The sequence below is a fragment of the Oryx dammah genome, unplaced genomic scaffold (assembly GCF_014754425.2).
Source record: "Oryx dammah isolate SB20612 unplaced genomic scaffold, SCBI_Odam_1.1 HiC_scaffold_1, whole genome shotgun sequence".
Taxonomy (NCBI): domain Eukaryota; kingdom Metazoa; phylum Chordata; class Mammalia; order Artiodactyla; family Bovidae; genus Oryx; species Oryx dammah.
In genome coordinates, this window is record NW_024070185.1 from 23,959,806 (window position 1) to 23,979,356 (window position 19,551).

Consider the following 19,551-nt stretch of genomic DNA (forward strand, 5'->3'; position numbering starts at 1 on the left):
GCACAGAAGAATTAAGGAATTTAACCCAAGGTCACATGGCTGCCTATAGGATAGGATTTTTTTCATATCTGCCAAATTGTTTTGTAAAAAAAAACAAACAAAACAAAACATGATTTTATGATTCATGTATCCTTGTTTTTATTTTTATTTAAGCATAAATGTTGAAAATATTTCCTGTGAAGCCTAAGAATCCCTGATTGTGGAAGCGCCTCACAAGCACTGTTACCTGTAAAGCAAAGAAAAGTATGAAAGAACCATCTGGTTGAGTCTACAAATTTAGAACCATCACATCCATGAGAAGACCCAGGATGGATCTGCACCAAAGCGCCACCATCTCTTTCCTTGAGAAATGGTATTCAGATAAGTCACCGTCTGGCTGCAGGAGACATTATAATGTCAGGAAAAAACTGAAGTTGATTCGAATCCTAGGCCTTTTCATGGGCCTGGTAGCCATTAGCACTGTCCCGTTTTCAATCAGTGCCTTTTCTGAGACAGAGACCCAGAGCACAGGAGAGGCCAGGGGTGCAAGTGGCCCCGGGGCAGCACACGGATACCACGAAAGAACTCTCTTAGATTTAAATGACAAGATTCAAGATTATACTCCACAGCCAGCTCTTTCTCAGGAAGGCATGTCTGAGAATAGTACAGATCATGCCCAAGGAGACTACCCCAGAGACATCTTTTCCCTCGAGCAACGAAGAAAAGGCGCCATCATTCTCCACGTCATTGGGATGATCTACATGTTCATAGCCTTAGCCATTGTCTGTGATGAGTTCTTTGTTCCCTCCTTGACTGTCATCACCGAAAAACTGGGCATCTCTGATGATGTGGCTGGAGCCACTTTTATGGCTGCTGGGGGCTCGGCGCCAGAGCTGTTCACGTCTCTCATAGGGGTGTTTATTGCTCACAGCAACGTCGGCATCGGCACGATCGTGGGCTCAGCGGTGTTCAACATCCTCTTTGTCATTGGAATGTGTGCTCTGTTTTCCAGAGAAATCTTAAACCTGACATGGTGGCCGCTCTTTCGGGATGTGTCCTTCTACATCATTGACTTAATCATGCTGATCATATTTTTCCTGGATAACTTTATCATGTGGTGGGAGAGCTTGCTTCTCTTGACAGCTTACTGTGGCTATGTGGTTTTCATGAAATTCAACGTCCAAGTAGAAAGATGGGTGAAGCAAATGATAAATCGCAACAAAGTCGTCAAGGTGACAGCGCCAGAGGCCCAACCAAAGGTTGGTGGCAGTGGGTGTTTATTGAATGTTCTTCTTGGCCATAGCTCTGAGTTCTTAGTTTTTGAGATCAGCCACTTTTTTAATCAGATGGCGTTGGGGGCTGTAATGGATAGCAGGGTACTTTCTGCAGTTCTTTGATAGCCAGACAAACTATCACAGTGGGAAAAACTGGGGGGTACTCTGGAGAATGTCTACTAAATTCTCAAGCTGTTTGCCTCAGAGTAAAACATTTGTAAATATAGGTTACATAAGCTTCCCAGAGAAGACTCAGCAGTTATTTGTGTCTTATTTTGTGCACGGAGGCATTGCAATTTTGTGAGCAGTTTTATTTCCATGGGAAAGTACATGTGTGTGCTTTGCACATTGCAGGGCTTTTTCTATTTAAATGAACATATGACGGGTATGAACCATCTCTTTAAAGGTGCTCAGCAAAGAAAGTGTGTTTGGGTCACCAAATATGGACCTGTAAGTCAGCAGCCTAGAGCCTCACATGATTGGTCGTTCAGGTGGCTCATGGCCATGCTTCTTGATCCACACAGTGATGCTTCAGACCACTCAACCAGGCATGGATCAGGATCCATGAGAGTCAGTGGCAAGCCATGCTGCCTCCCTGTGTAGCTCGATGGCCCATTTTGCACACCATGTTAAACATGACGCAAAATATTTTCTAGAGTAGGACTTGAGGGGGTTTTAAAGACAACCCTGGTCATCCTGTCACATAGGTAGCAAGTAAACTGGTAAAGAACTTAGAAGAAATTGATGTGAAAAAATATAGGTTAATTTTTAAAAATAATCAGTAATATTTACTAATGGGAAAATTAGTAAAATTTTATGTTAAGTAGAATGATGCAGTTTTGATTTATATCCTAACGTTGGAATATCGTCTCAGATTGTGATTTTAAACAGAAAACCAAAATACATATGCAGACTTTTCATTCTGGCATCTGGGGAAATTCTCATGTATGCAGAAAACAGATGTTAAGTGGAGGGTGAGATGTTTTTCCAGAGTGAAGAAAAAAATGATATTAATTTAGCGTAATTCCTCTATGTTCACGTTTCATGACCATCTATCATTTTTGTAGCAGCCATGAAACAGAAGCAAAGTGCAGACAAAAAAACTGCTAGTGATATTTCTATTTATTCCATGCAAAAGAGAAATATTCTGGAATGTATTTTTTCTAACCTATCACTCAGTGTATGGTTTCTGTTAGAAACTATAGTAAGAAAAGAAAAACATGGCAAATAATATTCAGATGTGATACTAGTCTGTATCCTTAAGGGCATAAGATAGGGTCATCACTGGAGCCCCCTCCGTGGTCTAATTTTGTAGTCCAAAAGATGATCCCTCAAGCTATCTGGTCAAAACCGAATGCAAGTTTAAGTGGTTTGCATTAGTAGTCTATGTGTTTATTCCAATTAGAATGCTGAACAGTTGCCAAGGGAAAGGCAGATTTTTTAGAGGCAAGGAAATGATTTGGTGCCTTATAAATATCCTGGGCACATCAAGGATAAAAAGTCTTTCTGAGAACTCAGTACTTTTCGTTTTGTTACCGCACAGTGGAACTTCATTAACTTAGACACAAGTGAAGTCGTTCAGTCGTGTCCGACCCTTTGTGACCCCATGGACTGTAGCCTACCAGGCTCCTCCATCCATGGGATTTTCCAGGCAAGAGTACTGGAGTGGGTTGTCATTTCCTTCTCCAGGGGATCTTCCTGACAGCTTAGACACAGAACTCGGCTAAAGGTTATATTGGCAACAAGTATGAAAAAGGAATTTGCAGAGTGGTCCAATGATGTATTGAAGATTGCAGGGGTATTTTGTATTCTGCTAGGAAGGGAGAAGCTGGTTTTGTGCATTTAGTAATAACTTTTAAAATATGGTCTACAGACAGTTTTTAATAAATTATGTCACTCATTAAATCAGCTCTTGCAGAATTTTTACCCTACTATATTAGGTGACTGTCATGTCATTTTTATGGTAATTTAAAAGTCAATAACTTAGGCTGACATTCCTTAAAGTTGTTATTTATATCCATAATTTTTGCTATGCTTAATATTGTGCATCTAAAAAATTTTGGAATTCTGGACTTACCTAATTAAAAAAGAAAGCGGATTATATTCATGACTATATCTCCTGTTTCTGATTTACCCCCAAAATATGTTCATTGTATTGTTTTCCTTTGAGCACCAAATAGTTTTAGTTGTTTCATTTAATGATTATCATTTATTTTGGCATTCAGAAACTAGATTGAACTATAATCATGGGACAAGAATTTTTTAACATTGCCATGTCTTGTTTGGTATACTAGAACACAGATATTTTTAGGTGGACCAATACAATAATGATGTGTGATTTCCTTTACGAAATTTCACCTTGCCAATTTCACTTTTGAATTTTGTTGGAAAAAAGTTTTTTCAGCAACTGGTCTGTATCAGATGCCTGATTTCAGAATCTTGTGGAAATTTTGCTCTCTGAGCACTGAACAGAAGGTGTCTCAAAGAGAGATGGGTCCTTGAGCTTGGCGCTGTTGTTCTCTGATCTAAAAAGTTGATTTCTGGCTGAATACCGCCCCCCTTTCCTACCTAAGTCAGTGCTTCTAACATCATCAGAACACTCAGAGAAAGACCCCAAGCCAAAGACATTCCTTGATGGAGTCATCATAGAGAGGAAGGTGCTATACAAGAATTTAGGAAGCAAAATACTAAGCCTGTTTTAGGCAAGGCTACCTCATTGCTTTATATGTGTAGGTATAGAGCAGGTGAGTATGGGAAAGTGAAGGAAACATATTTAGATATTTTTATACAAGTCATCATGGTTCTTCCTGGAAACTCATCAATTCTGCTGAGCTGAAGGCAGTGAAATATCTTTGAAACTACTTGCTTCATGAACAAGTTGAAAATCTTCATTTGGTTTCATTATTGATGATGGGGCAACTATGGAGCATGGAAAAATAGAAAATGTGAACATTTTTCTCATAGTTAAATAATAGCTTCCCATTTTATTTAACTATTCCACCTGGTGTGTGGCTTTTTAATTTGATTTTTTATTACATCTTTTAGTAATAATATCATCCTTTAAAAACATATCATTATCACTGAGTGTCATAACATGGTAAAGAGACCCTGGACTTTGATTCAGGGAAAAAAGGTTTTAACTCAGGTATGTAATAAGCCGTGTAACTGCAGAGAAGTCACATAAACTCACTGAGCCTGTTTCCTAATTAGGAAAATGAAAATAATAATACCTACTTTATAAAGTTGGAAAAATTGTTAAATGAAGAAATGAATATTAAGCCGCTAACATAGTCCTTGGCAAATGTGGGTTCTTCAGTAAGTGTTAGTTCCCTTTCTTTCATCTTTTGTTCTTAAGTGGAAAGTGAATCAGAATAAATTACTTCAAGTTTGAGCACTTCAAAATATTTCTTGAATATTATAGTTCATGTCAGTGAATCATCAAGTTAAGCAGGCCATTGTCTCTCTTAGGAGCATGTGATATTTGTCATATTATAATATTTATAAGCTTAATTTCATATACAGTGAATATATGCAGGGAAGATATTATAAACTCCAAGGAAACCTTCAAATACCTTTGCAGTCCTGAAAGTTTATTTTGTAGAATTTTGCTTGCAGTAAGTAGGCCATTGACTATGGTTTTGATGATATATCTATGCTAAGCAGAGATTTTTTTTAAATGTATTTTTATTTATAAATGACTGGGGCCCTCTTCTAAAAACCTCTCCATGGCTGGTTAGGAATTAATTTGAATCCTGCAGGATGTAAAGCAGTGGACTTTGAGGGCATCTGGTGTGTTTTGCCGTGTGCCTGGCTTGGCTGCTGAGGTCCGTTGATCTGCTATGGTGCTAGGCTGTCATTGGCCTAGAAAGCAGCTGTCCATGGTATTTAACTTCTTCTTAGACTTGGCACTGTAATCTGACAGCAAGTCAGCCCAGTTCAAATGAAGGGAATGGTCTAAATAAAGATGCTTAAAGCTGGATAGTTGAAGGCAGGCTACTTAGTAATGTAAGTGTGCCTTGCTTTATTCATTTTGTATGTTCCTGAAAAGTTGCTTGCCAGCAGAGTGTTTGCAGTGCAAATTGTTGTAATGGTCATGGGAAAATCGAAATTGAGACAGTGTTATAAATATTCTTCATAAAGTAAAATGTTTCTGATAAGATACTAAACCATAAATAATTAAATAAATACAAATGTTTAGTCCCAAGCTTTCCTAAGGCAAAGAATATATTATAAATTCAACTTTTGTTCACCCTCCATACCCAGCAAATAAATTAATAAAATTAATGTACAGATTTCAAAGAAGGTGAGGTAAGCTCGTCCTTATAATGAGAAAGTATTACTTGATAGACTTGGAAACTCTCTGTCCTCAAAAGAAAGAAAACTTAGGCACTAAACTTAACTGTCTAGAAACCTGTGATTGCAGTGTTCTTTTGAGTTCCTGGACCCAATTCAAATATGTGGGGGTGGGGGTGGGGCTGCTTCCCACATAACACCAATGAATTCTCAGACACTGGTAGGGTGGCCGGAGAAGGCAATGGCACCCCACTCCAGTCCTCTTGCCTGGAAAATCCCATGGATGGAGGAGCCTGGTAGGCTGCAATCCATGGGGTCGCTAAGAGTCGGGCACGACTGAGTGACTTCACTTTCACTTTTCACTTTCATGCAGTGGAGAAGGAAATGGCAACCCACTCCAGTGTTCTTGCCTGGAGAATCCCAGGGACGGGGGAGCCTGGTGGGCTGCCATCTATGGGGTCACACAGAGTCGGACACGACTGAAGTGACTTAGTAGCAGCAGCAGCAGGGTGGCCAAGAATTTAACTCAATTCTGACACTGTCTCCCTAGAGATAGCATCAGTTTTCCTCAGGTTAAGGGTTCAGTCCTATAAGACTGCCCTCTCCACCCCCACTTCATAAGCAAGTCACCAGTCCAGGTTGTTACCTGTGCTTCTGACCGACTGTAAGTCAGAGGTTCCAGTGACCCCTCCTCGCGGTCAATGAATTTGCTAGAGGATCTCACAAAACTAAGAGAAACATTTCATTATTAGATCACTGGTTTATTGTAAAAGGGTATGACTCAGGGGCAGTCAGCTGAGACATGGGGAAGGCAGGGAACCTTCTCCAGGCGCCACTCTCCCAGCATCTCCAGGTGGTCACCGACTCCCAAAGCTCTCTGAACTCTGTCATTGGATCAGGAAGATCCCCTGGAGGAGGGCATGGCAACTCACTTCAGTATTCTTGCCTAGAGCATCCCATGGACAGAGGTGGGCTACAGTCCGTAGGGTTGCAAAGAGTCGAACACGACTGAAGCGACATAGCATATATGCACCCATGGAGACGTCATTACATGGGCATAGTTGATCAGATCATCGACAATTGGCAATCGATTTGCCCTCCAGCCCATCTTGGGCTTCCCTGCTGGCTCAGCGATAAAGTATCTGCCTGCAACGCAGGAGACCCAGGTTCAGTCCCTGGGTCAGGAAGATCCCCTGGAGAAGGGAATGGCAACCCACTCCAGAATTCTTGTCTAGCGAATTCCAGGGACAGAGGAGCCTGGTGGGCTACAGTCCATGGGGTCGCAAAGAGTCAGACACGACTAAATAACTAACGCCTCATACCAGTAGGGGGGAAGTGCTATCTATCTCTCCAACGCATCTGTCCCTGCAGGAAGGGAGTGGGGCTGAAAATTCCAACTTGTAATCACCAGTTGGCTCCGTTAGCCACCAGCCCCAATCCTTAGGTGCTTTCTAAAAGTCACCTCAGTAACATAATGAAAGACACCTGTGTCACTCTCCACAGGACTTTCCAGGGGTTTTAGAGCTATGAACTGGGAACTGTGAACAAAGACCAAATATATACGAGAAATGAATTTTGGTCATCTTAATGACCAAATATATATTTCTTATAAATCCAGTATCACAAGTCTGTTTGTTGATCTAGGAATACAGCATGGTGCTATTTTCCTTGTTTTGTTTCCCTCTACTTATGTTAAAGCAAACCTTTCAGTTACTGCATATGATTCAGAGAGTGAAGGAGGCACTTTCAGAGACTCAGGAAGTCCAGTGGATTTTTATTCACAAAGGTCAGGTTGCATATATCTGTTCCCCTTGCTACCCTGGTTTCTCCAGCAAAAAATGACCTGCACTTTGTGAATCCTGACAATGTTGAGAGCTAGAAGTTACCACTGCTTCCCTTCCTACTTTCTTCCTTTTCCCTCCCCTTCTCCCCATCTCATTCATTTTTTCTTTTCTTTTTTTTTTTTTTTTGGTAGAACCAGATAATTTGTATTTTAACTTTAACAAGGAATGAGATTAAGTCACTCTGTGAGGTGACAAGAACATCTTTTTAGATAAGTCTCTAGTAACAGCATATAGCAGCATTTTGTTTAATTCAGTTTGGCAGTCATTATCTTTCAGCTGGAATATTTAGTTTACTTACATTGATCGTGATTATTATTACATTTCAATTCTTTCCTATCATGCTATTCTGTACTTTCTGTTTGTTCTGATCTGTTTCTTTTCATACTTTTTTCTCCTTTTTTTGTGGGGGGGGGATTTTTTTTTCTAAGTCTGTTTTTCCTGTTAGTAGTTTGGAATTTATACATCCTATTTTTATTCTTTTAGTGTTTACCCTAAATTTTTTAATGAATATATTTAACTCAACAGAGTATAAAGCTAGTATCTTTACACTCCTGCTAAACATCCTAAGAGCCTTACAACCTTTTAATTCAGTCAGCTCTCCCCCATTGTAAATAATTTGAAGTCTACAATCAAAGTTCTACCTTGGTGTTTCATAACAGTTTTATTGAAGTATAACCTTCACATTTTTAATCCTACAAATTAGACATTATGCCATCAATGGTTTTAGATATATCTACATTTTTACTAGTTTTTCTTGTCCCTTCTTTTCTCATCGTACTTTTCTCTATGTTTTTTTCCTATACCGACTTACTGTCTTTTTAAGGTCTTTTGGCAAGAATCTGTTAATAGTATCTGCTAATTTTTATTTGCTCACAGATCTGTTTCACACTTTTATTCTTGAAGGATAGCTTTGGTGGGTAGAGAGTTATTTTCCCATTCCACTTTGAAATAGGAATAATAATTTCACTGCCTCTGACTTCCATCTTTGCCATTGAAAAGACTGCTGCTGGTGTGTATGTCACTCCTTTGTAAGAAGTTTGTGTTTTTGACTACTTTGTAAGGTTCTTCTCTTTGTTTTTGGTGTTCAGCGTATTTTTGATGCTATGTCAGGTGTGATTTTCTCACTTATTTATCCCCATTGTGATTCATTAGACTTCCTGAATTTGAGGATTTAGTGCCTCCCACCAATTTGGCTTCCATCTCATTTAGAATTCTGATCGGATATACGTTGTATCATCTCAGCCTTCCTCCATGTCTTTCAACCATTCATCTTTTTCTGTGTTCTTCTTTCTGATCATTTTTTATATCTGTGTTCTACTTTCTGATTTTCTCTTCAATTTTATCTAACCTGCATCTGTTTAGTTTCTAATTGTTATTAGTATATTTTTCCTTTCTAGAAGGTTTTTGTGGCTCAGTTTCAACACTATCATGTTGATTTTCATTGTTTCTTCTTCCTTTTTTATTTAATGCCCTCTTTTAGTTTTCTAAACATACTGAATATATTTATATTTTAATTCATAGTTGGTATTTTTAGTGTTAGTATCCTTGCAGGTCTAGTTATGTTGTTTTATGTTTTATGTGGGGTTGTTTCTTTTTATATTTAATGATTTCTTTTAAAACTTTGAACTTCTGTTCTTTGGGACTTGACCTGTGGAGTGACTCGGAAGTCTGGGTTCTAAGTGCATCCCCACAGAGGGGACTCGTTTGCTTCTCTGTCAAGCGCCTGGGAACTCAACCAACCTGGAATCATTCTAACCTGAATGTTTAACTTTTTTTTACCCAGGTAGTGTGAATTCAAACTCCAAATCCAGGAATGAGCCCATGGTTGGAAATTCTTAAAGGAGACTGTTTTTTTTTCTTCAGTACCACTCAAAACCAAGACCAAAATAGGCATATTCTACTATGTCCCTTTGGTAGGCAGATTTCTTCCCCCTCATTCACCAACTAAGAGTGTCAACCCTTCAGGGTTTCTGGTTCACTGGGAGTGGAGGTCTCCCACTGGGAGTGGAGGGACGAGGTCCCTACTCCCTATCAGGCCTCATGTTCATAGCTTCTACAATCCATGTCTCTAGCCACTGGGGAACAGCAAATACTGCTTCCTCACCTAATATAGATGGGGAATTTTAAAATACATAAAATATAATATCTAACCTGTTATATATTAATATATAATTCATTAGATACATATAATATATATACACCTAGTATAATTTGAGGTGTATATACTGAAAATGGTTTCTCTGAATGTTTCATCCATCATATTACCAAAAATATGTTTTAGGCTTTGGATTTGTCAAATGATAGTGTATATAGCAAGGGATGCTAATATGTATTTTAATTGTATACTTTCAGAATGTTTAACGTAATCTGACATTGTATATAATAAAACTCCATATCCACAAAAGATCCTACCAATGGGAAATTCTGAGTCAAATCTAAAAGGCAATTCTAACAGAAAGTGTAGATTTGTAGAAATCTAAGTTGTAGATTTGTTTTTTAAATAATATTTTTTGCCAGATACTTAAAGTAATATATTCATCATATAGGATTATAAAAACATATCAATATACAAAAAAGAAACGGAGAAGGCAGTGCCACCCCACTCCAGTACTCTTGCCTCGAAAATCCCATGGACGGAGGAGCCTGGTAGACTGCAGTCCATGGTGTCGCTGAGAGTTGGACACGACTCAGTGACTTCACTTTCACTTTTCACTTTCATGCAATGGAGAAGGAAATGGCAACCCACTCCAGTGTTCTTGCCTGGAGAATCCCAGGGATAGGGGAGCCTGGTGGGCTGCCATCTGTGAGGTTGCACAGAGTCAGACACGACTGAAGCAACTTAGCAGCAGCAGCATACAAAAAAGAAAATTTTAAATAGCCTCTAATCTCTCCATTTTACCATCCAGAAATAACTATGCACAATTTTTTGCATTTATTCGTCCAAATTTTTCTCACACACACACACACACACACACACACTCTCACACATGCGCACACACACATATATACCTAAATAAGTTGAAATGATATTGGCTATGTACAACTTTAAACTTACATTGACTATTACCATTTTAGTATTTTTTAACTTGGTTTATTATGAGTATTTCCTCATATCATTAAATATTTTTTAGAAACATTGTTCACTGTTTAGCATATCATGAAATAGTTATTTTTATATTATATTTCACTACTATAAAAGATACTACAGCCAACAGCCTTACACATGAATTTTTTATTTTGGAGAAGCAGAAATTCTGAGACAAAGTTTATGAGCTTTTTAAAGTTTCTGCTTGGTTGCTACATCTTTGGTAGTGTTACCTATTACCATTCTTAATGTTCACCAGTTTCATAGGTAAAACAACATTTCATTGTTTTACGCATTTCTTTGATTAATCGGAAGGTTGAAAAATAAGATTTTTGAGAATTAAAATTTTCACTTAAGGATTGCCCAACTTCCTATGTGTCTTTTGCATCATTTTTAAAGTTTGCTGTGATGACTCAAAGATCTCTTACAAACATATGCTGAGGATCACTAACTTTAGTGGCATCCCTCCCCACATTTCCACACCTAAATCAAGGCAGGAAGTTGCTGCAGTTTTTGTTTTAAAGGATGAATTATTCTGAAGAGGGAGGCCTTGTGACCCAGGAGTTAAGAAATGATGTTCCCAGGGACTGGGTGGAGACTTGGCCATGTGACCTCAGTGGATCCTGTACCTCCTTGGACCCTATCTCCAAATCTGGAAAATGAGAGATTTGACCCACATCACCTAAAAGATTACTTTAGCCTGTCATTTCTGCCCTCAGAGGCTCTCATCATTAAAATGCAAAATACTCTAACCTTGCCAAAGAGACAGTCTAACACATTTACTTAAACAGAACAGATTCTCACCATGCCCATAGCACCAAACTCTTTTCCTAACCCGGCTTCCTTGTAGTCAGTTCAGTTCAGTTCAGTCACTCATTCGTGTCCGACTCTTCGCAACCCCATGAATCGCAGCACGCCAGGCCTTCCTGTCCATCACCAACTCCTGGAGCTCACTCAAACTCATGTCCATCGAGTCGGTAATGCCATCCAGCCATCTCATCCTCTGTTGTCCCCTTCTCCTCCTGACCCCAATGCTTCCCAGCATGAATCTTTTCCAATGAGTCAGCTCTTCGCATGAGGTGACCAAAGTACTAGAATTTCAGCTTTAGCATCATTCCTTCCAAAGAACACGCAGGACTGATCTCCTTTAGAATGGATTTGTTGGATCTCCTTGCAGTCCAAGGGACTCTCAAGAGTCTTCTCCAACACCACAGTTCAAAAGCATCAATTCTTCATCGCTCAGCTTTCTTCACAGTCCAACTCTCACATCCATACATGACCACTGGAAAAACCATAGCCTTGACAAGACGGACCTTGGTTGGCAAAGTAATGTCTCTGCTTTTGAATATGCTGTCTAGGTTGGTCATAACTTTCCTTCCAAGGGATAAGCGCCTTTTAATTTCATGGCGGCAACTACCATCTGCAGTGATTTTGGAGCCCAAAAAAATAGTCTGACACTGTTTCCACTGTTTCCCCATCTATCTGCCATGAAGTGATGGGACCAGATGCCATGATCTTCATTTTCTGAACGTTGAGCTTTAAGCCAACTTTTTCACTCTCCTCTTTCACTTTCATCAAGAGGCTTTTTAGTCCCTCTTCACTTTCTGCTATAAAGGTGGTATCATCTGCATACCTGAGGTTATTGATATTTCTCCCGGCAATCTTGATTCCAGCTTGTGCTTCTTCCAGCCCAGCATTTCTCATGATGTACTTTGCATATAAGTTAAATAAGCAGGGTGACAATATACAGCCTTGACATACTCCTTTTCCTATTTGAAACCAGTCTGTTGTTCCATGTCCAGTTCCAACTGTTTCTTCCTGACCTGCATACAGGTTTCTCAAGAGGCAGGTCAGGTGGTCTGGTATTCCCATCTCTCTCAGAATTTTCCACAGTCTATTGTGATCCACACAGTCAAAGGCTTTGGCATAGTCAGTAAAGCAGAAAGAGATGTTTCTGTGGAACTCTCTTGCTTTTTCAATGATCCAGCGGATGTTGGCAATTTGATCTCTGGTTCCTCTGCCTTTTCTAAAACCAGCTTGAACATCAGGAAATTCATGGTTCACGAATTGCTGAAGCCTGGCTTGGAGAATTTTGAGCATTATTTTACTAGCGTGTGAGATGAGTACAATTGTGCAGTAGTTTGAACATTCTTTGGCATTGTCTTTCTTTGGGATTGGAATGAAAACTGACCTTTTCCAGTCCTGTGGCCACTGCTGAGTTTTCCAAATTTGCTGGCATATTGAGTGCAGCACTTTCACAGCATCATCTTTCAGGATTTGAAATAGCTCAACTGGAATTCCATCACTTCCACTAGCTTTGTTCATAGTGATGCTTTCTAAGGCCCACTTGACTTCATATTCTAGGATGTCTGGCTCTAGGTGAGTGATCACACTATCGTGATTATCTTGGTCGTGAAGATCTTTTTTGTACAGTTCTTCTGTGTATTCTTGCCACCTCTTCTTAATATCTTCTGCTTCTGTTAGGTCCATACCATTTCTGTCCTTTATCAAGCCCACCTTTGCATGAAATGTTCCCTTGGTATCTCTAATTTTCTTGAAGAGATCTCTAGTCTTTCCCATTCTGTTTTCCTCTATTTCTTTGCACTGATCGCTGAGGAAGGCTTTCTTATCTCTCCTTTCTATTCTTTGGAACTCTGCACTCATATGCTTATATCTTTCCTTTTCTCCTTTGCTTTTCACTTCTCTTCTTTTCACAGCTATTTGTAAGACCTCCCCAGAGAGCCATTTTGCTTTTTTGCATTTCTTTTCCATGGGGATGGTCTTGATCCCTGTCTCCTGTACAACATCACAAATCTCCGTCCGTAGTTCATCAGGCACTCTATCTATCAGGTCTAGTCCCTTAGATCTATTTCTCACTTCCACTGTATGATCATAAGGGATTTGATTTAGGTCATATCTGAATGGTCTAGTGGTTTTCCCTACTTTCTTCAATTTAAGTCTGAATTTGGCAATAAGGAGTTCATGATCTGAGCCACAGTCAGCTCCTGGTCTTGTTTTTTCCTGACTGTATAGAGCTTCTCCATCTGTGGCTGCAAAGAATATAATCAGATTTCAGTGTTGACCATCTGGTGATGTCCATGTGTAGAGTCTTTTCTTGTGTTGTTGGAAGAGGGTGTTTGCTATGACCAGTGCATTTTCTTGGCAAAACTCTATTAGCCTTTGCCCTGCTTCATTCTGTATTCCAAGACCAAATTTGCCTGTTACTCCAGGTGTTTCTTGACTTCCTACTTTTGCATTCCAGTCCCCTATAATGAAAAGGACATCTTTTTTGGATGTTAGTTGTAAATGGTCTTGTAGGTCTTCATAGAACCGTTCAACTTCAGCTTCTTCATTGTTACTGATTGGGGCCTAGACTTGGATTACTGTGATACTGAATGGTTTGCCTTGGAAATGAATAGAGATCATTCTGTCATTTTTGAGATTGCATCCAAGTACTACATTTCAGACTCTTTTGCTGACCATGATGGCTACTCCATTTCTTCTAAGGGATTCCTGCCCACAGTAGTAGATATAATGGTCATCTGAGTTAAATTCACCCATTCCAGTCCATTTTAGTTCGCTGACTCCTAGAATGTTGATGTTCACTCTTGCCATCTCCTGTTTGGCCACTTCCAATTTGCCTTGATTCTTGGACCTAACATTCCAGGTTCCTATGCAATATTGCTCTTTACAGCATCGGACCTTGCTTCTATCACCAGTCACATCCACAGCTGGGTATTGTTTTTGCTTTGGCTCCATCCCTTCATTCTTTCTGGAGTTATTTCTCCACTGATTTCCAGTAGTATATTGGGCACCTACTGACCTGGGGAGTTCTTCTTTCAGTATCCTATCATTTTGCCTTTTCATACTATTCATGGGGTTCTCAAGGCAAAAATACTGAAGTGGTTTGACATTCCCTTCTCCAGTGGACCACATTCTGTCAGACCTTTCCACCATGACCCGCCCATCTTGGGTGGCCCCGCAGGCATGGCTTAGTTTCATTGAGTTAGACAAGGCTGTGGTCCATGTGATTAGATTGACTAGTTTTCTGTGATTATGGTTTCAGCGTGTCTGCCCTCTGATGCCCTCTTGCAACACCTACCGTCTTACTTGTAGTATTTTCACTCAAATGATTTAATTGACTTGGCTAAACAGTCATTTTTGCTTAAGCGTTACTGTGGGAGGCTCTTCTCCCAGGGAGACAGGAGAACAACTTTCATGGGAAAAAACTGTTTAAAGTTCACTGCAGGACTCTACACCTCCTCACCTTTGTGGCTCCTGGCAATGGAAACCCTTGGTGGCAGTTGTATTTGTGTCCCTGGGTCACTGGTCTCTCCTGATCTCCCCAAAGTCAAAAGAGAAAGATCTGAAAACTGGACATGTGCTGAAAGATACTACGTCCTTACCACATCAATATTCTGAAACAGATACCATCTCCATCTGCACAGCAGGAACCTGAGGACCAGAAAACATAAATGACCGCCTAAGGTCCAAATTTAGAGGTGTTAAACTGCATTTAACACGACTGAGCACACACACCTGTCTGACTCCTAAATGCATGCTGGTTCTCTTAGTGCTTCCCTCTGGGCAGCTGGGAATGAAGACAAAGCAAATCTCCAAATTAGATGCATGTTTCATATTGTGTGCATGTGTGTACGTGCACACTAAGTCACTTCAGTCATGTCCGACTCTTTGTGACCCCATGTACTATAGCCCGCCAGGCTCCTCTGTCCATGGAATTCTCCAGGCAATAATACTGAAGTGGGTTGCCATTCCCTTCTCCGGGGGATCTTCCTGACCCAGGGATTGAACCTGGGTCTCCTGCATTGCAGGCAGGTTCTTTACCATCTGAGCCACCAAGGAAGCTTCTCTGTTAGTCAGTGACTTTCAAATATTTTTTACCACAACCCCCACTAAGAAACATATTTTACATCTTGACTCAGTATATACACACACCCATGCACATACACGTACATATGTATATGTTTACATATACATATAAAAATAAAACCTAAGTGGGAGGCAGTTTTATATATATATTGTATTTTCTATTCTACTACAAATACTAGTTTCAACCCTAAAATAGTTGCATGACTCACCAATGGGTTGTGACGTAAGTTTTTAAAAATACCATGTTAAGAAATTTCTATTTCCTCCTTTTCCTTAGTGGGGCTGCCCTGTAAGGACATCCCTCTGATCAAGGGGGTGAATAGGGACAGAAATCCAGACATCTCTCTACTGGACAAGCTGCCTGCTGTGGTGTGGGACTGTCACTGCCCAGAGGAGAGGGTACCTTTTCTTAATTCCACAAAGGTAGCCCTTTATGCTGGAGGTGTCTTTGCTCCTCCCCCTCTCTGGCTCTAACACTGACTGACTGCGGGGTAAGGAAGATGCAGATCAAAGCTTGATGTGCTTGCTCCCTGAGCCTCAGCTCATCCTTGGTTCCCGATGAGCTTGTCATCAGGTGGAAAAGAAATGTGGATGAAACAGGCATGAAATCAGAGAGAAGCAGAACTTGACGAGATGGCCGAAGCTGCATTTCAATTAGGTTGGTTACCTTTTTATGAAGGATTGGATTTGTAAACCAAATGATGCAGGCACAATTCATGTCCTGGTAAAAGCTGATGGGTTTAGAAAAGTTCTGGGCACCAGACTATATTAATGCCATGTTTACAGCTTTAAAGGATGCACTCAGAATCTTGCATTGGCAGGAAGCAAGCCTGGAGAGATGTTGTCGCCTTCATCCCCAAACACTGGCTGTCTAACCTTGGTCCAGGTGCTTTGCCCCAAGCATATCCTATGAAAATGAAGGGGCTGCCTTAGCTCCACAGCCCCCATGAGCTCTGATACTCTGAGCATCTTCGTTAATGGGAAAGAAACAAGTATATGTCCGTACTTATGGACTGACCTACCAAAGAGGTGGTCAGGTCATGAAGCCCTGAACTTATCACCTTCAGAGTCCTTTTCCAAATAAGAAGGCCAGTTAAAGGAGATTAACCCTTTGAAAGGGTAATGCGGGCTTCTTTACCCGTCCATAGGATGTTCTTAGAAAGGATCGAAGTTGCTGGTGCTATGTAAATAACTTTCTCTTTTACTGCTTGGTGGACTTTGAGCTAGGTAGGCTGGTTGCAAGTAGAAATAAAGGTTTCCCCTTCAGCAGCCCAATTCCTCCCACTTAAACTGTCATCTGTTGACCTAACCACTCATAGGCTGAGTCAGTTTCATTTTTCCCTGACACCTGATTGATAGCAATGAAAAAGATGTTGAACCACTTTTGTTATTACAGGTGTGTGGTGGGCGCTGAGCATTGGTGCATGCGTTCCAGGAATCTGAGACTTTGTTTCCTAAAAGGGAGGATGACAGTTAAGGGTTAATACAATAGAATTATTATTTAAGATTGAGAGTGTGACCCTCCTTGCTGTGTGATCTTGAGCAAGGTACTGAACCTCTCTGGGCTTATGTTGGCTTATCTATAAATTAAGAAGTTTCCCTCAGAGGGAGGCTATGAATTTTGATGCAATTGCACAGGAAAAGTGATTAACAGAATACAGTCCCACCCAGCCATGTATATTCTACTCCTGGTCTCTTTTCCTCTGAGTCCCTCCCATTTGTATTAGCCTGTTCTCCCTGATTCCTGTCATTTTGGGACCTTGCCTCAGCCCCTAGGCCCTCTTCGCTCTGCCTCACAAGCAGCCAGATGAAGGAGCAGTTCTCCAACTAATCCCTAACTAATAGTCAAATCCTCAGTGTTCGGACTTGAACCTGCTTTCCCTCTGTTCTTGCAGAGGATTGAGAGAGAAGCAGTTTCCCTGTTATGAAACTGAACCTCACTCAACCACGAAATTCTCTTGAGCCCTGCTGTCACTGTCCTGTAAATGTATTTACTCTTTTCTTATAGAAATCATCAGTATTTAATCTCAGCTTGTCACATCTCCATCCAGTCATGGCTGGGCCTTATGTTGGCCAGCATCTGAGTTTTCTGCCTTGGATCAAATTACTCTTCTTGACTCTGGAACTAACCAACCCCATATGCATTATCTGGTGTTTCACTTGGTACCAAGGGTAGAAAGAAAAAGAGCACTGAATACCCTTTGGAAAGTTACTAATGTTGGTGGTGAGTGTTCATGATTAAAAAAAAAAGTCTGAAAGTTATATCATTCCAGCTGTGGCCTCAAAATAGTCCTCCTTACTTTGTAGCATTGTATAGCATTTCTTTGTTGACTTTTTAAATAAGTTTTTTGAGATATAATTCACTTATCATAGAATCAACTGTGTGTGCAGTTCACTGGTTTTTTGTATGTTCACAGAGTTGCAAAATCATCACCACTAATTTTAGAACATGTTCATCACCACCAAAAACAAACTCTGTATCTATCTATCATTCCTCTTCCCTCTTTCCATCCCTGTCCCTGGTAGCCACCAGGCTTCTTTCTGTTGCTATAGATTTGCCTATTGTGGACATTTCAGTGAGAGTCATACAGCATGTGGCCTTTTGTGTCTAGCTTCTTTCACTTAGCATAACGTTTTCGAAGTTCATCCATGGTGTTGCCTTTTTATGGCCAAATGTTTCATTGTATGGATATACTGTATTTTGTTTATCCATTCATCAGCTGATGGACATTTGGCTTACTTCCACTCTTTTGCCATTATAAGTAATGTTGCTGTGAATATTTGCTTACAAGTTTTTCGGTGGATATATGGTTTCAATTCTCCTTGGTATACATTTTGGGATAGCATTGGTGGGTCATGTGCTCGCTGTATGTTTAACATTTTAAGGAACTGTCAGACTGTTTTCTAAAGTGGCTGTACCATTTTGCATTCCTACCAGCAGTGTATGATGGTCCCAAATTCCCTCCGTCTTTGCCAACATTTACTATTATATGTCTTGTTGGTTATACCCATCCTAGTGGATGTGGGGGCATCCCAGGTAGTGCTGGTGGTAAAGAATCCAGCTGCCAATGCAAGAGACACAAGAAAGACAGGTTCAGTCCCTTGGTCGGAAAGATCCCCTGGAGGAGGAAATGGCTACTCACTCCAGTACTCTTGCCTGGAAAATCCCATGGACAGAGAAGCCTGGTAGGCTATAGTCCATGGGGTTGCAAAGAGTCAGACACAGCTTATCGACTAAACGATAACAATAACAACAACAAAGTGGGTGTGAAGTGGTATCTCATTGTGATTTTGATTTGCATTTTCTTGAAGGATGATGATGTTAAACATCTTTCTATGAGCTTCTTGGCTACTTGTATATCTTCTTTGGGGAAATGTCTGTTCACATCCTTTGCTTACTTAAAAATTGGGTTATTTGCCTAATTGCTGAGTTTGAGTTCTTTATCTATTCTGGATGCAAGTCCCTTACCATATATATGATCGTAAATTTCTTCTGCTCTGTGGAATAAGGAATATGCTGCGTGGATGGGGCAGCTTCTAGACTGGGACCAGTTCTATGCTGTTGCATATTGTTCTCCCGGCATCAATTTAGTGATTTGGAACCTTGGATCAACCCTAAAGCTGCCTGTTCCCTTAAGTTAGTCTTGGGAAAAGCTTGATCCCCTTGAAGCTAAGGACTGGAGGAGGATTTAGGGGTCATTTGAGGTTCAGGACTTGTTGATTATAGAGAACCTGGGAACATGAATCTACTTGAACACTGGACTCAGGATGTTTGTGTTTGCTGTCTAGTTGCTACATCACCCTTTTAAAGCTACTGCTGATCCTTCTCTGTATTATCTAAGAGAGTTTCTTGTTATCAAATCCCTTTCCCAACATATTATCCAGGAGCCTTGTCAGGAAAGCGGTTGAATCAGTCCTTCATTCTCAGATGCAAACTTTGCTTACATGATGTTTGAACCTTGGCACTTAGCTTTATACATCTTGGTTGGGGGCCAATCCTGCCCATTTACCCACTCTGTCCCAAAACCTATAACTTTTCCCACTCCAGGTCCTGGGAGCATTTGCATCCATTTTGAACAAAGCTTTATAAGTATATGGAGCTGCATAGAGTAAATAATATTAATACTAGTAATGATCTACTTTGTCATTGCCTAGCATGAATTGTAATTGCACAAACCTAATTAAC

General features: G+C 40.3%; 1 protein-coding gene across 3 annotated transcripts in view; it reads left to right on the plus strand.

Moving 5' to 3' along the window:
* SLC24A2 (solute carrier family 24 member 2) overlaps positions 1 to 19,551 on the plus strand; it is a 276,734-nt gene that overhangs the window by 1,792 nt on the left and 255,391 nt on the right. For all 3 annotated transcript variants that reach the window (XM_040238391.1, XM_040238389.1, XM_040238390.1), the window contains exon 2: positions 154 to 1,238. In XM_040238391.1, coding sequence (XP_040094325.1) covers positions 294 to 1,238 — 945 coding nt within the window. In that variant the 5' untranslated portion in view covers positions 154 to 293. The remainder of the gene's footprint in view (positions 1 to 153; positions 1,239 to 19,551) is intronic.